The sequence below is a fragment of the Haliaeetus albicilla genome, chromosome 1 (genome assembly GCF_947461875.1).
Source record: "Haliaeetus albicilla chromosome 1, bHalAlb1.1, whole genome shotgun sequence".
In the NCBI taxonomy this organism is placed as follows: domain Eukaryota; kingdom Metazoa; phylum Chordata; class Aves; order Accipitriformes; family Accipitridae; genus Haliaeetus; species Haliaeetus albicilla.
Window position 1 is genome coordinate 4,035,553 of NC_091483.1, and position 27,483 is coordinate 4,063,035.

The window sequence follows — 27,483 nt, forward strand, 5'->3', positions numbered from 1 at the left end:
ATTGCAATGCTGTGTGGTAGTGTCACTTGCCAAATAAGATTTCCCCTTTAGCACATGCATAGCTTCTTTGAATGTCAATGGAAACTGTGTGCATTCATTGCAGGGAGACCTGCGGTTGAGTCTTAAATGTAATATTGAATCCTATAGCCTATTGTGTCATATCTACATCTGAAAACACTTCGGCTGGAAAAGCAGTACTCTCTTGAAAGCACCTATACAACTGGGAAAAACCAGCAGGCTTCTAAATTCCTGTTTAAGATTGTCACCGACTTTATTGAGACTGTTTTTAGAAAGCATTTAAAATCTAGATGTCTAGTATTACATATGCAGCACCATATTCAGGCTACAAAACAGGGGGCTGGTTTTAAGACTTGATGGGTATTTATGCATTTTACTGTTTCCAGGTCTCAGCGCTTCTGAAAAGTAAGTCATTTTTATTTACATGCTTTGAACATGGATTTAGTGACTTTACTTATCCAACACTGTAAATATAGAGGCTAGGTTATTTTTAGACTTAACAATGTGATACTGGCAAAAGGGCTTTTGAAACAGAGATTACTGGTTACAAAACCACAAACTTGGACCAGTAACTGGCTATTTCTTTTTATTCAGGACATTAATTGGGAAGACTGAGACAACAAGTTAAAGGCTGATTGCAGATGATCCTCAGGGAACAGATCCTATATCTAGAGGTCAGTCTTCTCCAATGAAGAGGTCTGAGGAAAATTCACCCTCAGGACAGGTTGAATTTTCTTTTAAAGTATATGTAAGAAATGAATTCAAGATTAGTTGTACATGGAAAATTAGTTCTTATTTGGCCTCTGAAGAGAGATGAATTTACATTGGTGTTGTGGAAGAGCACATGTTATATTTTGGAAAATAAATATACAATACAAAAAAGACCAGAAGTTTTAGGGCAAAATAGGTTAATTTCATTCAGACAATGAAGTAGTTAAGAATCAAGCTTTTCTGCTGCCCTCTTCAATTTTGTGGTGAGAATTGAAAGCCTTACGTAGTGGAGGTAGCAGAAATTAAGGAGTCATCTAAATAAACTTTCTGGTCATCTTCAGCTGACAATCATGTGACCAAAGCAAGTCATGTTCCTTTTGCAACCATGCAATATTTGCTGACGTTATAGGTATTGAGTGTTGGTTAACATCCAGGCTTCTGAAGCAGGGACACCTGGATGTGTTTTAAAAGCTTTCAGAGACTATTTGTTTAATAAAGTAGCAGAATGATTATTTACTAGTAAGGTGACACTTCTAAAGCTCTAACTCTGCCTCTGGAATTTGTGAAGGTTCTTCCCAAGGTGTTTTTGCATAGGCAGACTCAGTATTAGCAGAGAAGAAGTAGGGGCTGTTGGTTTTGTGGTTTTTTTCCAGAATCAGAAATGAGATGTAGACCCCATTTTTGAAGTTATAGCCTGGCTGAACTTGTTTTCCATTTGGTGTTTTCATTATCAAAGAAGCGTAAGAGTTTCTGTCTTGTCACAGTTAATTTTGCTGAGGAAAAAGATATGCCTTCACCCACCATCAAAGCGGTCTCCATGTGAAAATGGAGATTCTTCTTTCAGAAACTAAAGGCCAACTTGAAAAAGATTCAACACCATTGTTGTCAACATGAAAAAAAAAAAATCAAATTTAGTATTTGGGCTTTTTTTTTCCTCTCTCACATGTAGGGAACCAATTTCTGCACTCAGTGGTGCAAATCATTAGCAACAATCTTTAGTGAATTTTCACTAAATGATGATGTTGCTGTTCTACTTTGTGACATTTCCAGTGTTGAGGTATTTTCTGGTGATCCCATTAACTTCTAAGTTAATTGGAATACTTCATGGCTGAAATGTAGAAATCCTGTAGTTGAGAAGATGTTGCTTTTGTAAAGTTAGCGTAAAAGTACTGAATTAGAAGTACCATTTCTTTGTTGCTGTGTCACCAAGATGTGTCATGACCTTATCTTTCAACAGTTTTAACATTGTTCCCAAATGACTTTAAAAGGCTCTGCTTGTCAATACTAACCTCATTACATGAAATTGAATGCTGTATCATTAGCTTAAGCAAGTATAAACTTTAAAACTGCAACACTTCACAACTGAAGAAGTGTTACTATATGATACACCCCAAATATACCTTTCAATTTGACTCCTATGAAGTGCAAAATATTGCAGTAGTTTTCATTGTGTAGAGCACATCTACTATACTACTGTGCAGTTGTTTTGGGGATAATTTCTCAGTTTTTGATTCAGTCTTGGCATTTCTTCCATTTTTTCCTTGAGCTGTTATTACAGTCATGCACAAAAGACCCCCCAGGGAGCAGACTGCCATAGTAAGTATGTATTTTACAGTATTTTTAGAAGGGGTACAATAGGTTAGATACTATTCTTTCCTAAGTATGAGCAACAGCATTGGAAGTAATACTTGCTGGATTACTACATCCAGATTACACCATGATCAGTCTGCCCTTTTAAAATTTTTAAAAAAGCAATTTACTGCATCCAAATAATTGTGAATTCAAGTACATAACTCTTAAACACGGAGAATCAAAGGCCAAATTTTGATCCATAGATGGCTGCAAGAAGAAATATTTTAAAACAGGAGAAGCACTATTTCACTCTTGAAACATGCTTTATTCCCTCTTGATGTTGTTGCTCTTATTTCTTCCTTCACAGATTCACTTAGTTTAGAAACATTCCACGACTAATGGGCCTGTTAGATGATTATCAGAAAACAAAACTCCTATCATCTCATATTTTCCACTTTACAGGAGTCCAGCCATACCATAGATATTTTGCATTCTCAGTCTTGATATCCTACAGATGTGGAATGAAAACTCCTTACGCTATATGGGAATGCATCATGGAATTATACTTCTGTGTTTTACTTTACTGACTGATTTCTCCATTACTTTAGCTACGCTGAATGTGGGCGTTGTGCCCAGTGGAATAACACTTGCTGTACCAACACTTTTATACGCCTTAATTCAGATAAAGCTTATCTGTCAAATCAAATAGAAACTGCCAGCATTTGCAGATTAGTTACTTTTTCGAATTCCTCTTTCACTTAGGATAGCGAACAGAACTAAAAGGAACAAGAAAATATGGAATGCAAAAGTCTGGAACTTCAAGTTGTCTTTATAGTTCCATCCCCCTCAAAAAATACACTGCAAGAATCAAAAGTCATTGGTGCAGGACTTAGGGCATTTCTGAATGGAAAACTAGGAGTGTAAAGCTTATTTCCCCAGAAATGTGGACTCCCTTTCATCTGAACTCTGACAGATGCTATTCAACATCATTTCACTAGGAAAAGAAGATATGTATAATATAGACAGTACACACATAAATACAAAGGCTGAAAGTATTTTTCCTAAGGAAATATTTATCTTGATGCTATGATATTTGATTTAGAACAATTAGCCATGATCTCTAGCCATAGGAAAGAAGAGGCATGGATGAGCAATAGGGAGGACAGACACAATGTTTTTGCTTTTTTCCCTGTATAGTACTTACTGTTAGAAATGAAATTTAAATAAACAGCTATATAATACTGTCATTATCCTATTTGGAAGTGGAAGATAACTTGGACATGCATGGCAAGGAAGCTGCAAACACCAAAGTCTGCACAATCTTTGACAGTCCACATAAGGTATTTTAATTATGCCAACTTCCTTCTCTTTCTCCAGACTATGTTGTGCCACTTACTCTTAGTATCTTGAACAGAAATGGCTGATATTTTATATTGTGTCTTCAGTGGCTGGAGTTTGTGGACATGTATTCCCATAAACCTACTATACGTTTGTTAGTTATCCTAAGGCTGTTCCTTGCTACTTTGCTTTTAAGGAAGATTCATTAGCAATGGGTGTGGTGTTTTCCATTCATGTACTTTCTGTCTCTTCTTTCCAGAAGATTTCTGTTTCCAGGAACTAGCATTGCTAATTTATTAGAACACATTTTTTCTTTAAGCTTTTTGTTTATAAAAATACTCTGCCAGCAAACTGATTTTATCTACACTTATTATTATGCCACCTGTTTAGAAGCAGAGGCTAACTGTTAACTCCGCTTTGTTGAGAAAGAAGTGGCAAGTTTGACAAGTTTTACTCACTCATTTTTAAATTAATCATGCAACTTCTTGTTAAAGCAGTTTTCAAGGAGTCACAGAAGAAACTCTTACAGCATCTACAGTGACATAATTTTTCATGTATGTCACCTTCTTCCAAGGTTAATGGAAGAGACTCCTGACATAAACATGCCTTCATTTGGTGCCTTTGAATATGGCTGTGCCATTCTTTTCTCTTTAGTGGCACAGTTGAGCACCTTGGCAGCAGCTGAGTGCGCATTTTACTGTTAGGATAGATACAAAAAAACATGTGCTCCTTAGTAACAGATATCATCAAGACCATCTGAGTCTTAATTATTTAAGACTGAAGACATTGCTAGTGATGATTTGGGAGTGGCTTATGGGGAAACTCAAAGATTCTGTTAATTTGGATGGGGTTTGTTTGCTTTATTATAAACTTTAAGTGAGACTAGTGTGGTGACATGGGAGAGGACAGGTGCTTCCATTATGATAAGACAAATGCAGATTCCCCTTTTATTTCTTCTGATTTTTTAAACTAATCCCTCTACTGCCCTTGAGGTTAATCCCTATTCACTCTGCTACGGTTACTATCAGTAAACAACTCCAAAGCCTTACATTGTCTGTCATAGAATTTGGTGAGTTTTGCGTGGCAGACTTGGCCATAACTTGATCAGTCTCTTGAATTACTAGATTGTTTCTTCAAAGGATTTGGTGCTTCCTTGCTATTTCTTTTCTGAACTGTAAGAATGTAATTGTGCTGGTTGTTAAGTATGCACTACTCCTATAAATAGTTAGTGGATTATAGGTGAAGGTAAGAGCCAGGAATGCCTGTGTTGAAGTCCATTGTTACCATTGTCTCAACAGCCTTGGGCAATTCACGTGTTCTTTCATTGTCATATTTTCTTCCATTTGTAAGATGAGATAATGACATCTATCCACCCCATGGTGTTGAGGTCAGGAATAATTAACTAGTATCTGTGTGGTAGTCATTAAATAGTGCTGTATGAATACCTCCTATATCATCTTATTGAGCTCAAACTGTGAAGTTTTGTGGCATTTGAGTTCTGCTTCTGCTGCAGCATATATGTGGGCTGGCTGGTAATTACATTGTTTGGTGTCTGGTGTCCACACAATCTCCTTTAACTGCACCATATCTTCTCTATTGAAATAGAGACCTTGTCAGGGAGAGCATATAGTATATTAGATTATACGGATTGTGTACCATTGCCCTCTATTGGACAGCACTAGACTTAGTTAAAGTGCTTATCTTGTTTTGGGCTTGAAAGTTGGACACTGAAAGAATACCCTAAATATTTCTTCAGGAATTTGAGTTTTGAAAAAGGCAATTGCTTTGTCAGTAGTTGTGCACTTCAGGATCTTCCCCTTCCTCAGCCATTAACAAAGATTAGATTTTACTGGTAATGAAGATTTGCAAATAACTTTAGATATCACTGTTCATGGATACTGACTTAGCAATTCAGCCAGCCTGAATTTTGTGAATTTTTTCAACTAAGGAAACAGAAGCATCTGACAGCTACAGCCTAGCCCAACCAAACAACACAGCTCAAGTTTTGGAAAAACTTGAGAGATAAAAACATGGTAATATTCCATAAGTAAGTTTGAAGTGTTAGTGACAAATTGACCGTCTTTTAGCAGAAAATAAATTAAATTCACTAGCCAGTTTGGTTATTGCAGCTAAGTACAGGACTGTGTAGGGTCTTCACATTGCTGAGTGTCCATAACATGCTAGTCTGCTTAGCTCTTTCATAAAAGAGGATAAAAAATAAATATAGTCTCTTTGATTTTATTTTTTACTGGCGTGATATGCCAGTATGACTCAGTCAGGGCATGAAGTCTCCAGTGGCAGAAAAACATCATGGAATAGCAAGTCTGTTTAGAATACTGCTTAGCACTATTTGCCTACTAAGTTGTTTTAGCCCTGTTTTCTTGTACTCCCTTAGCTGTCTTTCTGTCTGTGCTAGACATTGGGTGACAGGGACCAGAGTCATGTGTTCCACAGATTGCACCAGTCCCTAAAATGCAGAGGGGAAATAGAAGCATGGAAACCTACCACATCCTACAGTCTAATATAATAGTATTTTTCTTCTTCATTGTTAACACATGATTTCTTGTTTTGGTTTTTTTTTCCCTCTTGCTCTCTGCCTATCTCATCTTCTGTGGTCTGTGAGCATTCTGTGTATAGGTAGGTGAGTGTTCATTATAATGCACTGCCTGTTTGGCTTAACTATGGTTTTTCAGGAGGCATATATGCTTTGTCAAAAAATATAATGCATCTCCTACACACTAGGGTGTCTGAAGGGGAGATCATGAATAATGGCAAAAACTGAAAACAGGGGAAAGAAATATCAAAGTAAGACACAGTCAAATTAATAACTGGGAAAAAAAGTTACACTGTGCCTTGGAAATGCCCTTAATCCTTACTATAGTTGAGAATTTAGTCCTAAAGCACTTCCATGTTCTCTGCCCTCTGGTATACAGTTTATGGCAGAGCATTCAAAGGAGTAGAAACTATTATAAAGGTCACAAGGAAAAATAAAGCTACTGTTGCTACTGTCTGAATGTCATCCATCCAGACATCTACCAGCTGCCATCCAAACCTGTATTTATACTGCTATTCATTTGAGATTAAATACAGAGGAGTCACATCTAACTCCAGTAATCCACATCCAAAACACAGTGATCTGTATCTCATTCTGCCAGGGTAAATATCAGCTTATTAAAACACAGGAAGAGATGACTAATGATCTGTTCCTTTGAGAAACCTCAATGTTGATATTGAAAAAGTATCTAAAGTCCAAGACCTTTATGGCTTCCAAAATAACAACAATCATCTCTTCACTATCCTTGGATGGATTATCTGGTATGTTGATGATCCATGTCACAAATACAAAACTATCCACTCTGACCTCTGCAAACCTAGATGAGTTTGGAGTGGCATAAGTATATATTTGGATTCCCGGGACTTCATTTCTCATACCAGATCAAGTCTGCCTAGATGAGGAGCAAATTCAGGTGCAGCACTGCATCAACATGGTTATATAGCTTCTGAGACTGAGCTGGCATTGCATGCCCAGGCAGCATGGTTTCAGAGCTATTAAGTCCTCTCAGAATTCATTGTACCAGGATATACTGTAACACAAAAAACACTTCAGGTCTAGAAACAGAGGCATGTATTCTGTTTTTTTATCTGCTAAGTTGTCTTTTTATTTTAGTATCTAGCTTAATGAAGAGTTGCTTGTAACTTAACCATGTAGTTATCCTAATGGGACCAAAATTAAAATTTCACTTCCCATAATAGCTTCAGCCTTTTTTAGAAATAATTTACATGCCAAAGATTTTGCAATACTTGTACTGAAGAGATACCTGTATATGTAGAAGGAGGGAGAGAGAGGGAAATGTATAATCACCTATCTTCCGGCACTCTGCACATTGTCAAAAACTCTTTGAACCTCCTCTGTCCAAATATCCTATAGACTTAGTATCCAGTCCACCTGTTTTAGGCATTTATTTGGGGATGGAGTTAATTTCTTTTTAAGAATGCCTCTCCACATTGATTACACAGGGGGCCAAGACAGTAACTTGTGTCTTAACAGAGTCCTAACTGAGATAACTATCCCTATTTCTGCACATTGAAAAGAGCAAGTTCCTAACAGAAGATGATGTTAGAAAATCTGATTAATGCCTTCTTGTTTTGCCAGTCACATTTTTTAAAACTACAGGCTTCAAAATACTACAGAACCACTGACACCAGTTCAGTGCTTGTGAATTCATGACCAGTTGTATTTTGCAGTCCTGCACATTTCTATGTGAGGTGAAATCCTTGCCCTGCTGACATAAGTGGTAAATTAGTAAAGCTCCCATTGACTTAGCTGGGATCAGGATTTTGCTCCTGGTCAAAGGAGCATGTCAAAGGATTTTTGCCTTGTTGTTCTGTTCTTGGTGTTTCTTTGAACTGCATTTTTTCTCAGGGCATACTGATTCAGTAGGTAGATTTATTCATTTCTACACTGATCTTTTTATTTTATTTTAGTACCACATAGAAAATCTCTTGGAGTTTTAAACTGCCAGAGGAAGTAAAGAATGGTGGAGAACGCCACAAAAATAGCGTAGAAAATAATTTTGAACTTTCACGTAAGATGTGAATTTTTGTGGATCCATAGCAGGGAATTTCTTGGAAACTAGAAAAGTTGTCTATTTGTTTCTCATCTTTAAAAAAAAAAAAGGCATCTGAGAATATTCTTTTGTGCATGGAAGTAATTCACCAGAGAGCTTAAGTTTAAGCTCCATGTTCCAATATACAAACTATTTAATAGGCAGGAGATTTGCATTTAACTGTAAATACTGTCTTGAACAGACCTGAAAATCAGAGTAGCTGATGAGCACCTGATCAAAAATGCTGTATGCTGTTCATGCTTATAAGCTTTTCTGTTAGAAAAAATGATTAGGAATACCGTAGAGTTGAGCATATGCTGACTTTATGTTGATTCTTGTTTTCAAAAATTACTGATTTTCTTACATTAAACTCAAGTGTATCCATTAATAACAGGAAGTGACTGATTAAAACTAAGATGGCTTAGCAAATTGTTAATAAAATTGAAATGTGGCAGTTGTTTTATAACTGCCATAATCCCATGAGGTTGTGCATGCTGGGAAAAGATACCAAGGCATCTATTATTCTGATTGGGAATGCTGCAACGCTTCTTATTTTCCATTTTTGCCTTGGGCAAATTCTGCTTGTCTACAGCCTGCTTGGAATTATTGTTTACAATATACAAAATTATTTTTCCAGCAATTAGCATATCTTTGCTTATGTTTCTTTATTTATAGGGAAGAAATAAGTCATGAATCTCTGCACTATTTAGACAAAATTATCCTCAGGTTTTGATTTACTTTAAAGATGAGAATAGATCTAGGTACTATTAATAGCTACGGGTTTATCAACACCTTCTTTTCTATATGTGTTGTTACTTACATTGTACCATTCCAGGTGTATTTGGACTGTATCACAGCACAGTATGTTCTCCTACTTCTCCGTTAACATCTATTAATTAACCATTACCCTTCTTTCTCCAGGGAAAAAAAAAAAAAGGCTTAGGTATGCATGCACAAAAACACTCCTGGGGTCATCTTGTTTTGGATATAAAATACTTGAGTCCTTTTTTTAGGATTGAAAATGCGTGAACAAACACCGAACATTTTACAGTATATTGAGCACTGCTTGTGTCTCAGCAGCAGCACAAGACTTCCTTTTAAAACCCAACAATATATCCAGTGAACAATTAAAAAGCAATAATGTTCAATTTGAGGAATTTAAAATCACTCATTGCACCAAATATTCATTCCACCAGACTCACATTCAGGAGCAGTCTGCTGCACTGTAGTCATTTTAAATGCTCTTAAATGTTGATGAATGCACCAGAACATCTAGGGCATTTCAAGAAACCCAAAGTACATTCTCTGGAGGGTAAAACATCATACAAAACCAATGACTGTTCACCTGTGTAGTGAGATTTTTAATCTGTTGCAAATTACTGAAGTCAAGGGAGTTATGTTAAACTGTGAATCTGGCTTATGCTTTTTTCTTTATGATGTTTTTAAGAACTTACCAAAGAAGAATGAAAATGGTACCATGAAAAAGAATATTACTGAGTCTTTTATAACTTTGTAAACCCTTCGTAGAGCAAAGCTATTAAAATGCTATTGTCAAGCTTTATCAGTTCCCCAAGTTTTACATGCATCAGTCATTTTTCTTGTATTGGGGGCAAAATCCTGCTTGCTTTACAAATGCAAAAACTGCTCTGTGATTCATTTCACATAAAGAGTGAAAATTTGATCTGGCTTTTCACAGATAGATTGTACATGCTGTCCTTGTTTCCTTAAAAACTATTTACCCAAGTAGCCTGAATAGTGTAAAGACTGGGTTCACAATTTATTCTCAATATTTATTTCTTCTTTAAATAGTATATTTCAATTAAGAATAAAAAACAAGAGAACAGAGAAATGCAGCCCTTATGAACAAACCTACAGGAAGTAAACAGAGGTTTAGATGCACGTAAGGTAGACAAGTAATTGTAGTTAAGTAGATGTTAGGTTTTTATGGTGGGGATGAAAATGTTCAAACAATAAAAACTGCTCTGACTATATTATTTTACCTGGGTAGATTGTGCTTCACTGCGTTTCCCTCCTCTGCTTAGTCAGCATCAAAATGAAATTCTGCTGAATTTGACAAGTTGCCATTTGACCTGATGTTGATTTAAGCTTCTAGAAGCTCACATCAGCACGAGGTCACTGACAGGCAAAGTCAGTGAATCTAAAAATGGTGCAGAAAAAAGAGATTAGGCTTTACTTGGGTTCAGATTATTTAAACAAACAGGCAAGAATTTAGGGAAAACAAAATTGTGTTTCTCATCTGTCAAGTCAAATCACTTTATTAAATGATACAATTTACATCTCTGTCATGCACTCTCAAATAAAGTGTCCTTTGCAGTGAGCAAAAAGTCTTTAGAAGTGAAAAGCCTTTTATAAAGATAATACAGTCTTTTGCTACTAGGCAGAAATGCAATGTGAATAGATATTTGGTTGTGTTAAAGCAAACCAAAATGAAAACAAATTATGAAAAAGAGTTGTGAACACATCATCTAACTTAACTAAAGAAACTAAATTTTCAGTTATATTTGTGTATTCAGATACTCTGCATATTAACAAAGACACCTCTGAGGGTGAACACAAAACCAACGTATTTAAAATCTCAAGAGAATTTTTTCCTCACATTTACTGAACAGATCTGTGCATTCAAAAACAAATGTAAGAAATACTTGCATTAATATATTCAGAACTCACGCACAACAGTCACAACTATTTGATAGAAAGATGCTTTGCTAGTGGAGGAATAGGGTGAAGAACAGAAAGTGAAAAATGCTGTGTGATTCTTCATAAAGCTCTGTATGCATTGATATTTCATTTAGTAGTCTGGGCCTGCTGCTTCCATCAAAATCAGTACATTGTCTCAATCTGGTTTTAGCCTGATTTCCTTTGTAAACAAGTCTATGTGGTCTGTCTGCATGCCTGTGTGTATGTCTGTCCTCTCATTAATAACTTCGAAAATGTTCATATGTTTCATTTCTGTGTGGCAGTGGAATAGATCTCAGAGACAATCCATTGCCCACAGACTTTGTAAAAATAGATGGCTGGGTGGAGGACAGATATGCTTACCAGCGTTGCTATTGAGGGAAATGCTGCAGTGTGAACTCATTCCTTATTAGATATGAGAGAATCCATATGGGAAAGAGAGCTAGTAAATCCTCAGCAGGAGGAAAAAAAAATCTGTAGCAGATCATGTTAAACACCCAAGTTTATCTATGATAAGATACAAAGCCACATGAAACTCAATGTCAGTAATTCTCAAGTTCACAGAAGTACTTAGTGATGAATTCCTTCTTGTGAAGAGAAGAAAATTATAAGGCTACACTTTGTTTTTCTTGGGACATTGACAGAAAGTCAGTGATTCTGTCTGAAACTCTCTGATTCTGCCATTCTTACATGTTTGTTACATTTTGGGGGGTGGGGGGGTGTTAGAGCTTGATCGTAGAGTATGTTTTTCTGTATTGCTATGTGATCACAGCATTAAAGCCTTTTTAATATCACTTTGTATCATAACTTTTTTTGTCATATCAAAATTTAAAAATCCTTTTGGCAATTTTTAATTGCATGTACCTTAACATTAAGCACACATTTCATTCTGGTAGATGTATTACCTTAGAGTTACAACATTAGTTTCAATGAGAATTCAAGTTAGGTATCTGACAACAAATCTGAGAATTAAAATAATTGTATTGGGTAAAAATATGCCTTGCTGCAAACTCATTAATCTGGTTTCCTGTTTAACAGTGTAAAGGATACAGTTCAAAACAGAAACCTGAACTTCACTTGGATACAGGGAATCATTGTAATATGGACCACAGTTCAGCAAAATATGTAAGTATTATGTAATTTTCAGAATGTAGGCCTTCTGTGAAATACACATGCATTAGTATTTATTGAATAGTTAAGGCCTTGATGACTCTGAATTATAAATTTCACTTAATTTCACTTTGGATTATAATTTCACTGAAATTAAGTGAAAACTTGACATGTACTTCCAGGGAGATAGGCCTGGATCCAAAGACAAGCCCTTAAGGGGACCACCAGAGTCCCATTGGTTTCAGTGGAAATATTCCCAGTCATGATAAGAGGGGTGATTATGGGACTCTGCAGAAAAGAATGTATTTTTCACCTGTGTGGCAGGAAAATTTACTCTGATTATGTGTGTGGATGACTCTGAGGTGCAAAGCTCATTTTCAGGCATATCATGGCAGCCTTGTTCATGCAATTTCTCTAAATCATCTTTTCTTTGCAAATTCATATTTTGTGAAATAAATTTGTAAGGTGCTATAGCAATATGATCCTAGTTTAAAGATTTACAACTCCCATGTCTTCATTTCCTGCTTGGTCAAAAGGATCAGTTGATTTCAGGGAGACTTCTGTTTGACTAGAGAATTACTGCCAACTTAAACTCATTAAAGGTATATTTTTCATGTAAGTATTTGCTCTTACTGGAAGTTCCAGCTTGGGTTTAATTTTCCTCTTTCCTTTATATGAATTATATCATATAATTGCTATAATGGAAAATTCTTTGCAGATGGGAATGTTTTGTAATATGTTCTTTCTTACTGCATATATGTTTTAGTTCTTTCTAATCTAATCACTTTACTCACAGTTGACAACCTTGCTGAAACTAAGGGTAGTTAACAGTGCTTCTGTAGTAATTTTAGTTGACTCTGCTTGACAGATCCTTGAAGAATGCCCCACAAAATGAGGAGGATGCAGAGCACTTTGTAATACTTGGGGTATTCATTTAATGCTTTAGCAATATCTAAACTACCCAATAAGCTTGGAATACATATATTTTTAGCCACATATTTCTATTGTTTAAATAAGCTGTAAATGCAAGATATGTATCACCAGCAAAAATTATTTACCATCTCTTCAGATCCATCAAGATAGTTTAATTGTAACCAACCGTCCAAATATATGCTACTTGTACTAGACTCATACCGTGTAACACATGTCATAAACCCTCTTTCACATACCAATTTCTATGTAGAACAGGTATTGTTCTTGATAAACAACTTACCTATGTCTTCCAAACTGAGAATACAAATCAAAAGCTTTCTAAACATTGAGCTACCTAGATACTAAGAATAACTGCCCAGCCAGTCAGATTACCAGACACTCTAGCAGTTAATGTTCAGCAAGTAGTGCATTTCACAGAGAAACAAAGGCTGTTCAGCCTCTGACTTGTTCGATAGTTTATTACAAAATTAACTTGCAATCCAGTTTAAATACACTCTAAATACTTTCCTCATCCTTTTTGTTGTTCAGGTATCATGGTACTGATCTCTATTAATAACACCTTTCTTCCTGTTGTGTTCAGATGATTTGATTAATTACAATACGTAAAACTTCATCGAAACTCTTGAAATCCATTGCATATATCTACGTGTTGTAGGGATTCAGGTACCATGACCACAGATGTATTTTAACTGTTGCCACAGTAAAAATATTCATTGATTTACTTTCTTAGATCATTTTTAAAATGCCGTAAAGAAAACATATGGCAAATAAGCCAGCACTTCCAAGTATTCCACTTCCATTGGAACTTTCCCAAGTCTGGTTATATCTAGTACCTTGGAACTCAGATGTCAAACATACCCAGAAAATCTACGAGATCCTATAAAATACTTCTTGCCTTTAAAATGCCCGTTTTTACTTTCTTTTTTTTTTTCACATTAACTTAACTGCAAGCACTTGTACTGTCTCCATCTACATACTTTCTAGATTTTTGTATCGAGCACATTGGTTGCCCCACTTTAATCGCATCCCTCCCCCCAAGAAATGTGTATTTTTGCCTTTTGATGAACAGAACAATCTTAGGTTAGGTGTAAAACTAAGTCTATTCTAGAGGCTGCTAGCCCTGCAGTCATGTGAAAACTGTGCTCCGTTCAATTTTGCCTCCTCATTTCTTTAGTTCAGAGATCGTCAGGCCAGCAAGAAACTTTCCTTCTCCAACTCAAATCTAAGGCTTGTAAAGCTGGAAGAAGGGAAAATATGCCAGGCCCTTCAGCGCTCATGTTGGACGCCTCCATCCCCTTGGCTGTGGATTGTAGTTTGAATCAGCTGTTGACAAGCAATAGTCAGACCTGGAATCCATGGACATTATATCAGGATCTGTTCTGGACCGTTGACTGCAGTAGGCATACTGCAGCTGAGAGCCAGCCTGCGTGGTGGTACTTGGGGCAGAGAGAGAGCTTTTGGGGGGTGATACAATACCTGATTGCTTCCCTCCTAATAAAGCTACACTACCGCTTGGGGCTGGAGGCTCGTAAGAAACTTTTTGTTTCCATTCATCTGGTGGCTCAGGAAGTGTTTTCCTGCGAGCAGCTGATACTACGTTAGCAGCAATGGATTCCTGCATATTTTGGGGCCCAAAAGCTTCATCCACTAGGCCAAGAGGGGATCTTGCCGCTGCTTCCCAGGGAGTCAGTCTCTTGCCAGGCCTGTCAGCTGCTGTGTCTGCCTTGCTGAAGTAATCGGGGGCAGGCTGAAATATAAGAGGAGAAGTAGGAGACATGGCTCGAGAAATGAATGAAGAAGGTCTCCCAGGAAGTGATAACGAGCGTCCACTGCTTCTTTCCTAGGAAAACAAAATACCAAATACAGTTACAGTTATTAAACAACAAAAAAGGAAACCCCTTCTCTTCACTTCCAAACTGGAACAACAGACCCTGAAAGCACATGACATCCTGGCAATCCCTTTTATGTCTATGGGTACTTTTTAATACTTCAATTCAGTGGAGAGAGAGGAGGTACGAAAAAGGAGGCAGAGAAAGAAACAGGAACAAAGAGCAAATTGAATTTTTGAGGAAAGTAAATAGACCAAAGCCAGGCTTTTACGGAAAAGGTACAATTACGTTAGCAACTCTGCAGCTTTTCCACTACTTAGCTAGTGTGCCTTGTTCTGAAAAGACCATTCTTAATAATGAAAAAGGAAGTCATGTTGTGACAGTTCTGTGTGTGTTTACAAGATTCTTTCTAACATGCGGGCACAGCCCAATATATTTGATAACAGGCTCTGTCTAGGACATCTGTCTGAGAACATATCTTTGGCAATCTCCTTTTAAGAAAGGCATTTCTTACTCTAAAATTATTAGACTTATCCTAGTTTTCACTTTTCAGGGCGCAAAAATGACCACAAAAAATTAAAGACGTTAATGCAATCATTCAGTTAATACCCCTACATGACGCTACTTAAACCTGGCTTCTTTAAGAGGCAATGCCCTCAAAATTTCAGTACATTCCGACCCATTTATATGAGCAATCCATTCATATTTGATAAATCCTAATCTTCTTAGTAATGCAGCACTTTACAGAAACTGTGTTCATGAGAAGGTTCTGCTGCAACAGTCATTTGGCAGTGTACGAAACAGGTACAGCCTTTTCCGCAAGCCAGACATGTTCTTTGTGTTACACAGACAAATTACAGTGTTGAGTAGTGTCTATACATGTGGTTCCTAAATTCATTGATTTACACCCATTGATTCGTATCTGAGGTTTAAATGCCTCTAATTCTGAAATCCGGTGTGAAATTCTAGGCTCTTTTGCCAGAGGCTTTGCTAGAATTTCATTCAAACAACATTGGCCTGCGTTACTTTTTCTAATTAGCTTCCAAAACTTAAAATACTGTGAGTGTGATCTACATACCAGCCAACAGGTATCTGAACATACAAGGTATAGCTTATCTAGCAAAGATTCACATAGAAATGTCATGTTTTATAGGCTTTTCTGTCACAGGATCTTGATGCATTTAAGAAACTTAAAAGACCTCTGCTTCACACAGGCTTTTAAGTTACATTTTAATATCAGCCTTGTATATGAGAGATGGAAACTGAGAAAGAGACTACTGATTCCATTATTTTCCCTCAGTTTGGTGGTGCTCAGTCTGAATCTCTTAAAAAAAGTGTAGACTGACACACAGATTACGTAATGAGAGTTTTAACAAGTTTTGCAACTAATGCTTTATAACAGGACTATCTTTTCACCTCTTAGCTATGACCACCTACTTCCAGTTTGCTGTTCCAGAGAGGAAACTCCCCAACATTATTAATCCTACCCCCACATATTTATGGCGAATTTTCCTGAGGTTCTACTTCTATCCAGAAGAAAATACTTCATTTTGGGGAACTTAGCTCTGTTAATTTTTAAGAATCCTCACTTAAACCTTGAGATGATCAAACATGAAAATGTGGCTGATCAGACCATCACATATAGACAGATCCCAACTGAGTACTCTAAGATAGTAGCATATAAAAAGCAAGGATTATCCACTTGGAAGTTAAGTGAATGAAAGAAAATATAGAACCTTTTTTTCCCATAGATGAAGCTATATACTGTCAAGAATGGATTAAAGTTTCTCCATACATTCACCTGATGGGAGGGATCTCTTTTTTTTTACCTGGAAAATAAGAGTCCAGGTAATACACCATGCAGAGGGCCAATGAGTGGCAGACCCAGATAGGCCTGTCAGAATAGTTCTCTTTCCTCTAAGGTATCACAATTTCTTTCTTCACTGAATCCATACAAGAGAGCTTATTCAGCAAGCCTGGTTAGTGCATTTTGTTTACATTATTGGCAAGAAAAATTTTTAAAAGGTGGAAAAATCAAAATAAGTATGCAAAATGAGATACAGTTTCTATTAGAAATTAATCTGATAATCTGAACCATGAAACTAAGAAGACAAGGTTGTACAGAGGGATGAAAAAGTTGATCAAACAGGTCCACCTAGTTAGTCTACCTGTGTTAACTGCTCTCAGGAGGGTTCTAGAACATTGTCTATGCTGAGTAGACAGAAAATTTCCCCTTTATTTTATGGAGATTCCATTTCCAAGCCCTGTGAGTACTTTGTAGGATTCCAGAGATGCAAATGGAAATGATACTGTTAAAAGAAGTGTTGCATAAAATATGTGACTTTTCAAGACAGTTAGATGAAGATACTGTTTAGTCTGCCATGTTTAGAGAAAAACTCCAGAGTTCATCAAGTTGCAGAATTTTTTGGCCTAACAATTAGTGATGGAGCAGGACCTAATTTTCTTTGACAGTTTCAACAAAGAATGATGAGTTATCAAGTGTATTTCACTATTTGTCTAACAAAATGGGCCCTTCTTCTGTGTTATGAAGGTAGAAGATTACCTTGTAAAAGCAGAAAGAGTGTAGACAAAATTAAATATTCCTGTTCTGGTGAGTTCTACATTTTTTTAGTACAGGTGGTAGATCAGATCAGACAGAAAATCAAGACCATTAATGGAAAGTAGGATACTATTCTATGATGATGGAAACTATTCTACAGATAGCTGTGTTATCATATAAGACAAAGAAAGGGAACTGGCAGAAGAGAGCTAAAATGACCTCATAGAAAAAAACCTCTGTATGAATCAAACAATACAGTATACAGGAATGAGCACAGAGTTTTGACAACCAGATTTGGGGAAGAATGTTTTACTGGCTTGAGAACCGCCTATGTCCTTTATTTGGAAGAACTGTTTGTACTTCAAATCATATCTATCCACAGCACCTGTAATGTCATGCAAATCATAAATTTGGCATGTAAGGATTGTTGTAGAAAAAGCAGAATCTGAAATACTGATAATCTGGAGAATATTATTATATCTTTTGAACTGGTCCTTATGAAAGAAAAATCAAATTATGTGAAATACTTTGGATATGGAAGATTTTAGTCTCATAGGCAAATAAAAATCTTTTCTCCATTTTGGTATGAGATTCTACATGGTTTATTAGCTTTTGTGCAGCATGGGTCTCTATTTGGCAGGAAGATATGCAGTCAGCAAACTGGAACATCAGTAGTACCTTGGGAATGAACTTGGTTATACTAAAATTCCTTGTATTCATTTTTTGTTTCGTTTTTTAACTTTAGTCAGACTCTCGGGGATAAAATGACTAGGTAATAATCCACATAGTTTATACTGTCTCATGAGGTGAAGAATGTTTCATTATGTAAGGACAGCTTTCCTTGGCTCTGAATAGGATTACCCAGTGATCACTCTATTAGATGAAAACGTCTGTGATAAATTTTTCTGATGGAATTCTATTTACAGACTGACAGGTAACCTGCAGCAACTGTAACAATTTACCTGGCCAGTGAGAGATTGTGCCAATTTATCTGGAAAAAAATATTTCCTTAAAAGTAGATAAATATTCTCCTTTTCTACCTCAGAACCCCAAGATAAGAATAGTTATTTCAAGTCTTGTCCATTTTGCCAAAGTACTATTTGAAAGCACTGGCTTCAATTTGCCAGAGTGGTTTATGCATTTTTTTTTCATTGGTCTCCTGGATCTTGCATATTTATGAACATTTCTAGACTTAATCTTAATAGCCATCATCTGAGAGACTTCATTCTGACAGAAAAACGGAGCAGGTTATCCAAAGAATGTCCCAGTGGACTGCGTTGTTAGGTGCCAAGTACCTTGTTTGGAGACTAGATACGTTGGGTATGGTGAACGCATTCAGTAAGATCTGTATCACTAAAGATAATAAATGATTACTTCCTTCTGGATGATTGTTCAACCCACATCCAAATCACAGCAACAAAGTTCCTGCTGCAAGATCAAACTGTCAAACTATGGTACTATCAGCTGGATGATTCTCATCTGTAGTCAGTTCTTTAGCATACTTGGTCCTGTTTTGATATTCCCATATCAGTCAGATTCTTCTCCTTTCTTACTTGGTAGTTTGTATTTAGATACAGTTCTGATAATAGGCTGGGTTTTAACGTTAAATTCTAAAATGTGAAATTGCATATTTATTTCCTCTAGATTTGGTAAAGTAAGGATTAATCTTTCCTTCCATGAAGGAAGAGCTGAACAGTGTGTGTTTTTAACTAATGGTTATCTTTTTGGATTGTAAGAGGACAGAATCTTGCAAGGGCAAATAGTGTTCCAGATGATTTACCTGCAAAAAGGCTGAAGTATATGGGAAGAACTTTGTCCATACCATAAGAGTCTGAAGGAACTTGAGGAAAAAGTTAAGAGAGAGCCCCACTAACTTGCTAACTTCCAGTTATAATGTTGTGTTTGGCTGGCTGGCTTTTGATGGAGAGGAAGAGTGGACCAATAATTTTTGAAGGAAGAGGCTACTGATAGAAGCAGCTGGTTGAATGCTCTACATTTCCCAAAGAGAAAAAGTCATAACTATGCTGAAGATGGGCAGAAGAGGGTTTGAAGACTCAGAAGATCCAAGAAGGTGAAAATATATTTGGCTGAAGTGAGCCTTAGTTATTATGAATTACATTCTCCCTAAAATGAATAGCAGTTCTCATCACCATGTACATTCCCATAAGCTCAGAGAGAAGGAAACAAAATTTTGTATTAATTTTATTTTTACTAAATCTAGGAAAATTAGTTATCCATTTTGGCCTGAAACAGTTCTGCTAAGTTTTGTAAAGTGGCTGCAACTTGAAGCTTTTATAACCCTTTAGATTCAGGGAAATATTTTTCTAATTTTCATGTCTGTTTCACAGAAAATTATTGAATTTCTTTCATCACCCATGGAAGAAGTATAGCAAATGCATCAGTTATGTCCAGTATGTCCTCATGCCTCAGTGTTTACCTTAAGGAGGAGGAATTTAGTCTCTAAGTCTGACTGCTAAGATTGTTACGGTAGTGTCTGTTGTAACAAAAGCAGTCCAACAGCACCCTGCACAGCAGGTTTTTGTACATTGCATAGTGACATACTTTTGCAATAATTTATTGAGTTTAAAAATAGAATATTTCCATCTACCCAAACTTTATTCTGAAATTGAATAATCTTTGGCTTCAGAATATATAATATCACACATTTTTTCACACTCTGTGGCAAATAGTTTTTAAGCACTTGTAGAAAAGCATGATTTTGTTAAAATACAAGTGTATCTCAAATGCAGGAACAGAGAGGTGATCAATATTGCCTTGATTTCATTGCAGTTAATTTTTATTATTGGTAGTGTTGTTCCTAGACTGAAAGTCTAGGTCTGCATATTTCTAAATTCAAAGCAGATCTGTATTTGATATTCATATACTGATTTCTGTGACTACTTTGGTGTTCAGCCCCTTCAAACTAACAAACACAAACTTTGGAATTAAGGCAACATTTAGTCACTAGAATTCATCATTCATTTACTGGGCAGCAGCAGCCAGACATGGTGATACTTTCTCTTATTTTCCCTTCCTCTTTAATTCTTGGAGATGCGTCTTTTGACAAGCATGTACTAAAAAGAGCACACAAACCCCAGATCATAGGTGAGATAGTGGGAAATACGAAGTGCAAACAGAGAATAATTATTCTACCCTCTGTCTCCCTTAGGCTACAAGAAGATCATAAGAAGAGAGGTAGAAATTTTCCATTCTTACCAGTAAGTCAGGGAGAAGGGAAAGAAGAGGGATATGCTACTAGAATTATTTCATTGTCACATACCGTATTACTGTAATCTTGTTGCAAAACATTCATTATATTACAGTACCAGCACTCAAAGTGTTACGCTGTAAAACAAGCCAGAACCCTATGCAGTGATTAATTTGTTACTTTCCATTGCCTTGTGTGAACATTTTCAGAGGGAAAGATCTTTTCTACAATAGTAGAAACTGATTCTTAGATGTCAGGAAGAGGAAAGGCATTTCAGAGCTGTCCATTGCAATCATAGAATCCTAACAACAGCTGCTGACTGGCTTTGGTGTCTGTGCAAACAGATTAAACTTTAGGTTTAGGTTAACATTGTTTTTAAAAATGAAAACTATTTATAAGCTTGTCAATGAAGCAAACGTTTATTGTACCACAAGCATCTTTGATATTTATAAGCTGTGTATTAATATAAACAAAACTAAATGTAATATTACTTCCAAAAGAAACTATTTCTGGATATATGTAAATGAATGTAAACACTGTACTTAGAAAAGGTATATGTATGTATAGATCTATTTAATGTAAGTAGAAGGACCATGAATGTGTACCTTTGATTCAAAAATATCTAAATCAACAGTCCAGAAAAATTGGTTATTTGGAACTTACTGCTGTTTCAAATTTCTTGATAATTAAGAAAAGCTGAAAGACAAGAAGAGCAATACTTAGTTGCAGAAAATAGTGCAAATTTTAAAGGCAAGAGTCAGAAAGATGTTTTTCATTTTACAGACCAAATGGGAATGCAAAATACTACTTAGTGAAATGATTTCACAGTAACTGTTTTTCTGTCTTAGGTGCCACATCTCCGTAATAAGTGAAAACTTGGTATGTTTACAAGCTGAAACTGCCTTTTCACCAATTAGCAAGACATATGTTACATTGTCAAAAAAAGTCAAGAGTTCTATTTTCAAAAGTAGGTTGGACTCTTAATAGTCCAGTGGAACTCTGCAACATAGCCTCCCACCTGATTAAGTCACTTGAAAAAAATTGACCTAGGTGTCTAAGTCATTAAGGCAGTTTTATTTTTATCTTTTCATTATAGTCCTGGTCCTTAATCCGATATCAAAACATGTTCAAATCTGAGTTAACATTAGCACTTGGCTAATGTTTACACAAAAAGGGGACAAAGAAGGAGGAAGTAGATAAAACAAAAATCTTACAAAATTACTGTCTTTATAAAAAACCCAGAGTGATGCATTTCTCATTTTGCTTTCTATGGGCTTGTAATGGCTACTGCAGTTAGAGACCAAACCACTGAGAAAATGTTAGGACAAAATAAGTAATACTTGATATTTATGCCTTTTAATTCTTTCCTTCTTTCCGTTTTTCCCTTCCATAAAACAAGAACTTCAGATTTTTAACTGATCTGCATATAGAAGGGAGACATATTTTAAATCTTATTATAGCTTTTTTCATCCCAAACCATTTACAATTTAAACTTTATGCAATGAAAAAATAATTTCTCTCTGAAATGCTGCCAGCTCTGGAGTAAATGCTACAGCTATTTTACAATATGAATATCAAAAATTTTGAAATAAAATGGAAAACTCATGTTTATTTGAAACTCTGGAAATAGTTTCTAGCAGGCTAAAATTGGAATGTAGCATTTTGGGTAATGGGGATACTAATGGCTGGAGAGGCAGGGTATCTTACCTGTCTAACAAATAAAAGCCTTGTCAGTGGCTGTACTGAGACTAGTAATAGACTAGAATCACATAGTTCATGTCAGATCTTAACTTCCTCAAAGCTGTCTTGTCAGGGCTTGCTTTCAAAAATGTATAGGGAATTTTAGTACTGGAACCTAATTTATTCAAGGTTTAGATTGTTTATAACTGTGGTATTATTTCAGGTGAGAATAATCTTGTTTTCATAATTAGTATACAAACTAATGAAACAGTTACTGTCAACCATCTTACATAAGCTTTGTGACAAATTCTGCTTTTGACAATAAAGTCCCTTTTAGTTGTCAAGTAATGGTAGAAGGGAAAAGTAAGACATTAGAATTAGGCCTTCACTACTGCAAAATGCCGATGTGGAAAAGAAACATAAGAGTGCTGCTGACTTGTTATAAAGAAGTTATTCAGTTAGCTCAGTTTGCACCTGTGTAAATGAAAGAAAATCAGTGCTTTCCATTATCATTTAATCTTTATCCATATACAATTATCAAAATACAATACAGTTATGCCTATAAAAAGCAAATAGCTGAAACTTTTTTGGCCACAGACACCTTAGCTTCCTTGGAATAGAGTTTACTTCTTTTAAGGAAGAATATTTGCTGCCACCTTCTGGACTTTTATATTACACAGCTTAGAGGAAGGTCTTGGAAGATGAAGCCTTGTGAATGAACATTTGAAAAACAAGTGCAAAGTTGGTCCTACTTTCTGACCTTGCTATTTTGTATGAACAATGAAATGGTTTTACATTGATATAAAGTAAAGGCTAATGATATTTTTTCTAAAATAAAAAAAAAATTATATTGTAATACTTGAAGGTGGTGGCATAATTGTTGCTGAACATATCCAAACTAAAAGATAAATTATCCAGTTCCTTATGATTTTCTTATCAAATCTTTCAAACTGAAATTTTCAGTCTTAGTTGTGTGTTTTTTTCTTATTTACTTCATCCCAAATGATCCGACCATTTCCAATGCATTCCATCCAAATGAACCTGTATAGGTAAACCATTTTAAAGAATGAGAGTAGGGGAAAATACATGTCTGTGACAAAAAATTCTAGCATCCTTTTTCTTGAAAACTCGTGCCACTACATGCTTTCAAACTGGTTTGAGACTAATGTTTGTATCTGAAGTGTCTCATATTTCCATGCGAACTTGAATCCATATATTCAAGCTGAGAGCCTTATATAGGCTCAACAGGAGCACCTTGCTTTTTACGGCTAGTTCCCGAGAACTCTGTTAGCAGTGATAATACTCCGTTAGGCAGGAGGATTGTATTCATTATTACAGGTCTAAGCTGCTGTAGGCTGTGATGTCTTTGGACACCACACAGGAGAACAAGGAGACTGTCCTTGTGCTTTCTCTGCCCGTCTAAACAGCAGGCTACGTGTACCCCCACAGGCTGGAGAAGTCACTGGGGTGTTCCACAGCTCCTGTGCTGGCTGCACAGCTGGATTTTCATTCACAAAAAAGTAGTGCATGCAGGCGTATGGTGCATACCCATGTCTCTTCCCACCACCGTGTCCAGACCTGAGGCTGCACACTCACTGATCAGGACTGACATGCTCTGCAAAGTGCAGCTGCCCCTTGAAAGAGCCCAAGACCTCCTGTCTGGGCCCAAGCAACCTCAAAGGGGAAAATGTCTGAATTGAATACGGGGGGGCAAGAAGCAGACTTTCAACAGGGCAGAAGAAACAGACAAGGGAAGGACAGAGAAGAGACTGGACAAAGCAAAACCAAGAGCTGGTAATACTTGATACAGAAGGAAAATCTGTATTCAGCACTGGGTTGGAGAGTGATGAGACTAGGACCTGATGGCCAAGATTGCTGAGCTTGGATGAGAAGCTTAAGGAATGGAAAATTGACCTGTGTAGCTCACCGTGAGGCTATGACAAGGAGACCAGGGAAAGAAAAAGATGAAGAAATGGGGCAAGGAAGGTACATTTGGGGACAAGAACCAGTGCCTACTACTGTATATTTTCCTCCAGGGTTCCAGGGAAATTTCTTCCCCAGAGGGATGGAGTTTGTCCTTCCACAGACTCTCTGCTGTCAAAAGACTGTGAAGCCCCACTGGAAACCTGTGTTATCCTCCCAGTGCTGATTCACAGGCAGGATGTCAACACGCGTTTGCTGCCAGGTACTATAGCAGCGTGATGGCAGTTGTCTGTGGTGGTTCAAGCCATGCTGGAGCACCCTGTTGGTTACATATGCTACATGATAGTATTCTGGGGTTTGGTTTGTTGTTCTTAGGAAACGCTTGGGTCTTAAACACACAAAGCTACCTTGAAGCAATGCTAGTGAAGTTGGAAGGTCAAGTATTCAAAAGCTATGAAATGCAAGCATCGTTGCCCAGTGCATGTGCATTTTGATTAAATTTCAGGACTTCTGCCCCATCCAGTGCTGTTTCAGGGCTTCATTTAGAAAATACTAGGATTATGTAGCAAGGAAGTATATTGTGCAAAAGGTGCTTTCACTGGCTGGATTTCCTAGCTGGTCACTGAGGATTCCCTTTCTGGGCTTCCACCTGGAAACCTGTGATCTGTTAATGCTCACAGACTGATGTTAAGGATCACATACTTTGATACAGCAACTAGTTCATATGCTACTGGACTCTGAAGAGGCTAAGTGTCTTAAACTGGACACCCAAGGCTACTGAGTGTCCTAGTATCAGTGCTGCATGCTTCCTGCATTATTTATGCATTGTAGAATGCAATAGTGTAAAAATGAGCTATGGCTTCTGAATTACTTGTATACTAACAAAAAAAATCTATGAGGAAATAATTCTGCATGAAGAGCACACTCTGAAGAGTGTACATTAAGTACAGAACAGTGCTAAGCATTGAATGCCTAAGGGGGTTGGGTTAAGCTGATACAGGCAACATTAATTCCAAGTGCCTCATTTTGCAATCCAAATAGTAGTGTTTAACAGGGGTTTTTTTCATAATTATATATACATAGTGTCAGGTGCTTGCTTCAGTACTGTTCCTGTAGCAGTATCAAGTCTGTCAAGTTTCTCTACCAAAACACCTCTCTGAAAGTAATCTTAGGATGAGAAAAGTTTATCATTTTGTACCTCTGAAATGCTCACAGTTGTGCAACAGAGCACAGTGCAGGTGCGGATTTACATCACCATAAAAAGTTATGTTGCTGCCTCTCATTTTGTGTAATCTTTTGAATTTTTAATGAAATGCCATCATGAAATTTTCTTCTCATTTGTCACACAGCTGCACCTTCTGACATCAGCCAAACAAGCAGCAAGGAAGTATGTGGAAACCTTTTCTGAAGAAACTTACAGCCCAGTTTGGTTCATAAAAGATATTCAGGTAGCATGGCTAGGACTGGCAGAAATATCTGTACATATCTAAAACTGTTTACTTAACCAAAGAAAATTAAACTGCAGGCAGATTTTGAGGTTTTCTTGTCACCTGCTTAGGTTCCACTTTTAAGTTATAGGCCCGATGTGGGAAAATTACCAAGACTCTGGGAAGAAAACTAAATGTACCCAGATGCCCATACTTTGCTTTTGTTCACAGTATAAAGCCGTGTACTGACAACAGCCTGCACAGTGAGACTATAAGAAGTAGCATTCTCACAGATCAAAGAAAAAATCACTAGCACTTATTGACATTTGGGGGGGGTGGTCACAAAAACTTTCTTTTGAAAATATTTGTCCATAGATCATTACTGTATGGAAACTTTTGCTTCTAATATAAATGTACTGAATTCTTTGCAACCAGTTAAAGTTCATACTGAAATCAATGAGTGTTGTGCTCCATGTCACCCTTTGTAATCCAACATGTAACGTGTTACAGTGATTGGGAGTGTATTTTATTTCTGTAACGTTCCTCCTTTTCTTCTGTTTGTTGTGCGTTTCTTAAATCAGTTAAAATCTATTGTTTCAGACATAGATGGAAACATCAAAAGAAACACTCCATCTGTTCAACAGTTTCATCTTTACATCTGTTTAGAAATGACCTGGTTACTTTCCTAGCAGCTTATCTTTCAATCGCCTGGAATTATGAGGGGACTCTCTGTTTTAAGATGTCTGTCTCAAAGACATAAAAAAGCATCAAGAATTCTTGTTTGAAAACACTATTGTTACATTGATTACCCGACACAGGAAGCCTTCATCCAGATAGTCAATCTGTAAGCATGGTTCAGTAAGTTATTCTTCTCATTGCTGAGTTTCCTCAGCCTAAAGGAACGTGCAGTTATTATAACATACTACCACATAAATTTGTGCAGGTTTCACACGCACTGAAATTAGAAACAGTTTGCCAAGATCATTACAAATAGGAATAGATTTTTTCCTTTGAAAACTGCAGAGGATAACAGGAGACTTGATTAGCATGCTCTATGAAGAAAAAGTCTTTGCCAGCCTTACTCAAGAAAGCAAATGTTAAAACTATGGAAATACCATCATATGGTTAGTCTTAGCTTGTAAAGGAAGAGTTCAGGTCTGCTTCTGTAGAGATCCTTCCAACATAATATTTCACTGAGCTTTAGGATTTTTCCTTGTTTTTAAATAATTTGATAAAAAACCTAAAGTGCTTCCTGTAGTAAGCAACCAGCCTGAAAAGCACTTGTCAAACATAGCTCTTGGGTGATTACAACTCCTACCTTATGTGACCACTTGCAAAGGTAATGTTTACTATAAAGTAAAACCAGTCATTGTCATGGGTACTACAAACTTGTGATAGTAGCACCAAGTGTGCTATGAAATTATCAGGCTCACATATTTTCCCAAGAAATCTACCAGCAGTGAGTAATTCAGAGATTCTGAATCCACGGGTTTTTGAAGATCTTGTCAAGTTTCTTCCTTGTATAACATTTCTATTTCAAGCTGAGTAGACTCATTATAAAATAACATTATGCCAAGCTGTGTAATTAAGATTTGCACTTGCCATGCCGAACCGCCAAAGCTGTCAGTGGAATCCTGGCTGTTTGACTTCAGGCAAAGAAAGTTGTATCATGTTTTGTTAAAAAGGCAAGACTGGAAGAGTGGATCTTTTTAGAACCAATCATTTTTTATTCTTAAAGCTACAAAATCTGGAAAACGATCCTGGAAAATGAGAGGAGAAAGATTTTGCAGATTGTTAGTTGTGAGGAGTGCTGTTGTTTCATTGGTATTTCCCTACCTCATAGTGTACAGAGGATTCCCCACAGAGATGT

General features: G+C 36.6%; 1 protein-coding gene and 1 long non-coding RNA gene across 3 annotated transcripts in view; one reads left to right on the forward strand and one right to left on the reverse strand.

The window, feature by feature from the left end:
• Nucleotides 1–129: 129 nt before the first annotated feature.
• LOC138689506 (uncharacterized) lies at nucleotides 130–27,442 on the forward strand. Its single transcript, XR_011328344.1, has 5 exons — nucleotides 130–423; nucleotides 613–692; nucleotides 11,982–12,068; nucleotides 24,300–24,448; nucleotides 25,536–27,442. It is a non-coding gene; the product is annotated as an uncharacterized lncRNA (long non-coding RNA).
• The window catches only part of SYNPO2 (synaptopodin 2), a 100,027-nt gene continuing 83,050 nt past the window's right edge, over nucleotides 10,507–27,483 (reverse strand). For both annotated transcript variants that reach the window (XM_069802927.1, XM_069803013.1), the window contains one exon: nucleotides 10,507–14,826. In XM_069802927.1, coding sequence (XP_069659028.1) covers nucleotides 14,260–14,826 — 567 coding nt within the window. In that variant the 3' untranslated portion in view covers nucleotides 10,507–14,259. The remainder of the gene's footprint in view (nucleotides 14,827–27,483) is intronic.